Below are 6,970 nucleotides of genomic sequence, written 5' to 3' on the forward strand. Positions count from 1 at the left end.
CAATGTTCTCATTCATAGTGAAATCTCCCCTCCCCCTTCCCCGTGGACGTAAACAAGTTTGTCGAACCACATAAATCTCGTGTCTTTACTGTTTTCTGGGTGTTGGCTATTGCTTGTAGGTTCCCTCGACAATTCAGTCCTAGAATTGATGAGAGAAGAAGAGTGTATATCTTATTTTGTTGAGATATTTTAATTCTGTTCTTGTTTCCTTTGTGAAACAGAAGCATAGAGATTGGCTTGAGCTTTTGTGAAAACAAAAAGCCAGGACTTATTCTCGGGTAATTTCGCTTCCGTAGCGTGAGGGCGTGACTCTACGTCCAACAAACACAAAAAACAATTGATGGATTTTCATAAATCCGACACGTACCAAGAACATTTTTATTGATGAATCAAACGGTCAAATCTTTTGCCTTAAACCATAAAAGGTAAATTCCAAGATCCCTCTTCATAGGCAAGGTACCTAAGCGAGAGGGTATGTAAGTGCAAAGTAGATAAACTATAAGGTATACGGGTGTCAACGTCAAAATTTATCGCACAGTGTTTTCTATGCAAACCTTCACATAGAACATCCGAGTGTCATAAATTGGTACCTCCGCAAAAACAGTGACGCGCATTTACCTTTTCAACAGGGCAGTCGTCCCTGTCCCAGCTCTCGGCAGCGATGAACCTGCAGTCGCTAACCGGCTCTTGCTGTAGCCTCCCTCGCCTTCGCACCGGCACGAGCGGTATATGGCGGAGCTCAACCGCTTCAATTTCGCCGCCAACTGCCGTTAAGGTCGATCTCCCTAAATTTGCCGGAGGCAAAACCGTTCGCAGCCGGTGGCGTTCACTGGCCACGACGAGCGAACGAGAAGCATCGGCTTCAAATCCCAATGGAAGTAGCAGGTTCTTTTCTCTGTTTTTTTCTAAAAACTTCCCCTTATTAATTAATTATTAAGGGTAAGATTATAATAATAAAATCCCCATAATTTCCTTAAACTTCACACTTTTCTGAAAATTGCAGCCCACCGTCAAATTCGATGAGATTGAGCTGTTGAGTTTTAGCCCGGTCAATCTACTTACTTTTTGTGTCTATTAAATTTTAGGGTTAATTGCAGGTGATCCGTGGGGGTTAGCCACTTGTCCCTAATTTTTTTTCTGACGCAAATTGCAGATAAACCCCTCAACTATCCCTTCTTTAGTAAGAATAGCGCTTATTTGGTAGGAGAATGAATTAGACAGCCCACAGTTCATCACGAATTGGTGTGTAAATAAATAAATTGAGGGGTGAGAAGTGCTATGGGGGTCACCTGCAATTTACCCTTTTCATGTTCAAGAATTATAAGAGAATATGGTTTTCTCTGCAAGATAAAGGAATGTGAAATTATCTGTTTGCAATACATTGACATCACATTACACCCAGGTGCTGCACATAAAACCAGATTTATTATATGATGATATTGGTTAATATGTATTTTTCGGGGACCTAAGCGCTAATAAAAATTTTAGAGGTAATAAGTAGCGAACCATCACGTTCAGAGGGTGTATTTGCAGTTAACTCTCTCTTTTTTTTTGTTAAACTTGATCATTAATTATGTAATTTCTCATCCTTATTTCAAAATTTTCTTCTATTGTGAAGGGTAAGTAAATTTTTTGAGGTGGAGCTCCAAGTGCGAGACTATGAACTTGATCAGTATGGCGTTGTTAATAATGCTGTTTACGCAAGCTACTGCCAACACGGTGAGCTTTCTAATCATTGTTAACGATTCCGCTCAAAAAAAAAAAAAGAGTTGTTATATGTGTTTGTTAGATATTTTTCACTAAACTCTTGAGCTTTTCATAAGCTAAGAAATGATAGAAGAAGATGAAAACCCAGGATGTTCTATTGCTGAATCTCTACTACTACCAACTCAATTAAGAACCAAAACACGACTGAATAGATTCTTCTTGGGATTTCATAACTGATACCGTGGTGTTCACTTAGCTATCTTTGGATTTATTATCTTTATCTGTTGTTTGTATTCGATTCCTTTCTTGTTGTATTGTATTCTCTTGTCTTTTGTCTTCTAGAATGACGCATATCATGCAAAGCATTAATAATATCGCTTATGCTAATTTCCGGGACCTTGTAATGTTCCATCATTCTCTTTCTAATGGAACACAGTGCCTATATTCTACCTTTCACCGAAAAAAGCAACATTGTCATCGTGAAGAGTCTGCTTCTCTTAGAAGGCCTATCTGTTATTCATCAGAAGTAAGAAATGGAAATCACATTAACGCTAGTGAGAAGAAAGGAGACGGGAAACAGAAATATAAAAACAATGGAACAGTGAGTAGAAAAAGGAAATATATAATAAGAGGAGATCGAGGAGAAGGAAATCAGGAAGTTCCTTACAAAGGAAAATATATGCTATTATTGCTACCAGAGGGCTTATAACTGAAAGTGACTGTATATGCACATGTGCACGCGAGGAGCGATGATTTTTATTGCTGGTCTTGTCAATTTACGATCTGATTAAGAAGTGAGAGGGGAGTATATCATGTTTGTTATGATCTCAACCTTATTGGGAGCGGGGTCATGATACTTAATTTCTCGGATCATTTCTTATTTGGTGCACTCATTATATGTTTATGCCGTTCTTAGTAGTGGTGCATAGATATATAATCTAATGACAAGTAATCTCACCCAGGAATAATATCTACTAAACTTTTCACTCAAGGTAAAAGAGTATAAAATTTTTAATCCTGGGGGATTTTCCATAACAATGAAACTATAGGTAGTAATTTCAAAACGACAATACTACAGGGTGTCTTTGTGCAATCAATCAAGCCCTTTACCTCTGTTGATAACATTCTTTGCAACTCTCTGGATTTTGAGAAATATATGAATTATACAGAGAGGGCGGCGGCCTCAGTGATTGCTCATCAATGTCAACATTATCGACAGCTAGCACATGTACTCCAACTAGTGTAAAGCATCAATTCTTATCACTAAAAAGATTTTCTTGCATCGGGTTTGACAGGACGTCACGAATTCCTTGAGAGGATCGGCTTAAGCCCAGATGCTGTGGCTCGAACTGGTGAAGCCCTAGCACTGTCAGAGTTGTCTCTAAAATTCTTTGCTCCTTTAAGAGTAAGCCATTTTACAAATTTGAGTAACCTTATATTGCAATTTGGTAGCTTGATATTAGAGATTAGTCTCTTCTTCCACTTCCAGAGTCGTGATAAATTTGTTGTGAAAGTGAGGGTTTCGGGCTTCTCAGCAGCAAGAATATTCATGGAACACTTGATATTTAAGCTACCAGATAATCAGGTCAGTGATATCCTACTGCTTTTAAAGTTTCTTTTTCATCAATTCGGCTTCGAATTCTTATGTGTAATCTGGTTTCAGCTCATCTTGGAGGCAAACGCCACAGCTGTTTGGCTCGATAAAAGTTATCGACCTATTCGGATTCCACCAGATTTTAGAACAAAACTTGCTCAGCTTGATTCCTCCTAGAGTTTAGATTAATTTGTCAATAATTGATTTACTATGTAAGTTCCTTTCCTTTTCTTTACCATGTTCATCTTCTAATTTGTAGTCTGAAAAATCTTTTCCTTTTCCCTTCTATATTTCATGATAATATTTGTTTATTTTCCAATATTCTTGTAATGATAAAACCCTCTATGCCTTTAAACTATTGTGCGCTATAGATCTTTGCTTAAAACCTTTATGGCTCTTGCTAGAATTAGAAAATTGGTTACGGGAACAATTTTTAAACAATTTTATCTTCACATTCATCGTGTAACGATGACAGTTCCACATCAATCATATTCTGGTTGGGTATAATTCTCAGTTAGCCATTAAAGGGCATGATGTACTTGGTGTTCTTTGTTTTGTTACATCTCTTATCTGTGGTGTTTGAGATGTCATTCTTGTCTTTTCAAGCTAGTTCGCAGCCATCTGTTGATGCTTACAACTATCTGATTTGATATTATCATTATTTTGAACTTGCTATCCTTTTAGTTTCGTTGTTTTATATCATAACATATGCCCATACATATTGAGCATTCTTTTTTCCACGTGACAAAGTAGGGACTCACACTGAGATATCATTTTTAATCCGGCGACATTACATCAAAACTTAGAAGTTATGGTAAATAAATAAATAAATAAATAAATATATATATATATATATATATATATATATATATATATATATATATATATATATTATATATATATTATATATATATATATCATGAACCTAAGCTGCGATAGGCAAGCACTTGTCCATCAAACTTTTTATCACTTTATTAAGCTTTGAGATTTGTGCTACACATCAATGCTATCTTTGAGATTTGTGCCTTTATGTGTATCACATGCTAGCATAAATTTCAATACAAAATCAATGGACAAAGAGTTTCTCTCCACTGAAGTGTTGAAATAAATGAACCTTAGAGGGTTTTTATGGAAATATATTATTTAATAATTGAATTTCATAGATAAAAATTAAAATATGTTTAATAAGTAGTATGTGAGTTTTAGTCCCACATTGGTTAATTGAATGTATTTTAGTTGGTTCAAATTAACACACGTATTATATATCGTATAACAAAGGTGTTACTATTATACAATTGTGTTGGTATATAAGCGAGCGTGCTCGTATGCGTAGGCTCGGGCGCGCGGTCCGATGCGTGTGCTTTTTGCACGTGCTGTCTTTAAACGAGCTTAAACGTTTTGCATGTGCTCACTTAAAACCAGATGAACCTCTCATACATTACAAATGTTACAATTATTGAATAGGTTTTATTGCAGATGTTACAAACATTGCAATAACTAAAATTCAAATCTTTGTCTCCCATGAACCTTATAAAAGGATTTTTTCTGATCATTTGAAACATATAGAAAAATAAAATCTCATGGCGTCTTCTTCTTTTAATAATTCTATAAGCTGTTAAGTATTGGAGGTTCTGGTGAACTAAAGAAGTAGTCGTGGTTTTTACAAGAAGAGCGCTTCTTTGGACTGCAGTCGTCTCATCCTCGAAAGTACTGTGCATACCCAATGCTACTGTAGGTGGGGCATAGTTTCCTCAAGGTTAGTCCTTTGTTAAGAAGGCAATTCAACACTTCTGTAAAGTATTTCAAACTTAAAGTGTATTTAATATGGTGTTTCTAACTTTCTGCTCTTTTCTTTCTTTCATATATGGTTTGTTCTGTACTATTTTGGATCTGTTATTATGCTTATTTATCCCAACAATCTTGAAGAAACTATTATTAATTAAAGTTATGTTGTCTGTTTTTCGAGTTGGTTCTGGTTCATATGCCTCTAAAATGGACATGTCTGGAATACCTGAAAAGTTCGCTGGCCAGTTTTTCAAACATTGGCAACAACGTATGAAGATCTGACTGACGACTAAGGGGCTGCTGGCAATGATATTAACAAAATGCTCAAAACTAGATAAAAAAGATCCTAATAGTGTAGATAAAATTGCACAATAGAGAAGGATCAAATAGCCAGAGGATGCATTTTGTTGGCCGTGTCCAACGTGCTCTTCAATGTATATTGTTCTTTTTCAACTACTACAAAGGCAATTATGGGATGAACTAGATAGAAAATATAATACTGAAGACCTCGGTCTTGAAAAATATTCTATGTCTAAGTTCTTAAAGTTTCAAATGGTCGAGGGTAAATCTATAACAGAACAAGCACATGAACTTTTGTTCATTCTTCATGCTCTTCGAGAAGCTGAAATGGAGCTTCCTGGAAAATTTTAAGTTATGACAATCATTAAGAAATTTTCTAATTTTTGTGAGACTTTTGGAATGTCTCTCAAGCATCATAAGGAAAAAAATAAATCTTGATGACTTGATGATTTCCATAGCTATTGAGGAAGAGCATAAAAAGCAGAAACATGTTGTGCCTGTTGAGCACCAACCTAAATCAAATGTTATAACTTCTGGGAAAAAGCTTAAAAACAAACCTAATGGCAAACCTGATGACAAAATCAAAGGCAAATCTAAAATCCAAAAGAAATAAAAAACAAACAAACCATGTTGGAATTGTGGACAGGCTGGACATTAGGTTAAAGCTTGTCCTACAAAGAAAGCTAAAACTAATCCAGGGTCCACTAGTGTACCTCAGGTTAACATGGTTATAACTGAGTTGACTGGGTCCATAGAAGGATATGTTTCTATTAACCCTAAATTACTAAATATTTATGAACTAAATGAATAGTTGATAGACAATGGTGTAAACGTACACATTTGTGTTTACAAATTGTTGTTTGTGTCTTACCAGCTTGCAATGAAAATACTTTAAAGATGGGGAACCAAACTGCATCTAAAGTGTTAAGATATGGACGAGTGAACATGAAGTTTCCTTCGGGGCGAGTTCTATCATTACACATGGTGCATCATGTTCCTGCTGTTCGACGCAACATTATCAGTGGTTCATGTTTAGTTAGGGAAGGTTATGAGTTTTCTTTTAAATGTAATAAAGTAGTTGTGTCACATGCTGGATCTTTTATTTTTAAAGGCTATGAGTCTGATGGAATGTATAAGGTTAGAGCAGAACCTGTTCTTAGTTTTGAAATAAATAAAAATTTTGTTTCTGATTATCCTGTTAGTAATAATATTGAATCATCTGATATTTGGCACAAACGTCTTGGTTCTATTAATTTTAATTCTTTAAAAAGAATGATGAATCTTAATATGATTCCAAATTACTCTTTAGATCATAGTAAGAAATGTCAAGTATGTGCAATAACTAAACAAACAATAAAATCTTTTTAATCGGTTGATAGAAACTATGAGTTGCTTGATTTAGTTTATACTGATATTTGTGAAGTTAATGGTGTTTTGACCAAAGACATGAAAAAATATTTTATCACCTTTATAGATGACCATAATAAATATTAAGGAAAATTTGCAAAATAGTCTGTTTTTGCTAATTATTTAGCAAAATAGACCGTTTTGCCAAATAATTAGCAATATAGACATATTTTTGTC

At 35.1% G+C, this 6,970-nt stretch overlaps 1 protein-coding gene across 2 annotated transcripts; it reads left to right on the plus strand.

The window, feature by feature from the left end:
- On the plus strand, positions 603-6,519 carry LOC109826209 (acyl-acyl carrier protein thioesterase ATL3, chloroplastic-like). 2 transcript variants are annotated; one of them, XM_020393207.1, is made up of 6 exons: positions 603-885; positions 1,619-1,719; positions 3,003-3,112; positions 3,197-3,292; positions 3,371-3,513; positions 6,261-6,519. In XM_020393207.1, the coding sequence occupies exons 1-5, from the start codon at positions 662-664 to the stop codon at positions 3,476-3,478; spliced, it is 639 nt and encodes a 212-aa protein (XP_020248796.1). In that variant the 5' UTR covers positions 603-661; the 3' UTR covers positions 3,479-3,513; positions 6,261-6,519. The 2 variants fall into 2 exon arrangements, with proteins under 2 accessions (XP_020248796.1, XP_020248795.1); XM_020393206.1 differs by lacking the exon at positions 6,261-6,519 and having other exon boundaries at positions 604-885; positions 3,371-3,659.

Source organism: Asparagus officinalis, chromosome 10 (assembly GCF_001876935.1).
Source record: "Asparagus officinalis chromosome 10, Aspof.V1, whole genome shotgun sequence".
Classification (NCBI taxonomy): domain Eukaryota; kingdom Viridiplantae; phylum Streptophyta; class Magnoliopsida; order Asparagales; family Asparagaceae; genus Asparagus; species Asparagus officinalis.

Excerpts from the sequence above, each read along its gene's own strand:
- LOC109826209 (XM_020393207.1), top strand. The coding sequence starts at position 662 with ATGAACCTGCAGTCGCTAACCGGCTCTTGCTGTAGCCTCCCTCGCCTT. Across the intron at positions 886-1,618 it reads AATCCCAATGGAAGTAGCAG|GGTAAGTAAATTTTTTGAGG; the intron begins GTTCTTTTCTCT and ends TCTATTGTGAAG. Across the intron at positions 1,720-3,002 it reads CGCAAGCTACTGCCAACACG|GACGTCACGAATTCCTTGAG; the intron begins GTGAGCTTTCTA and ends CGGGTTTGACAG.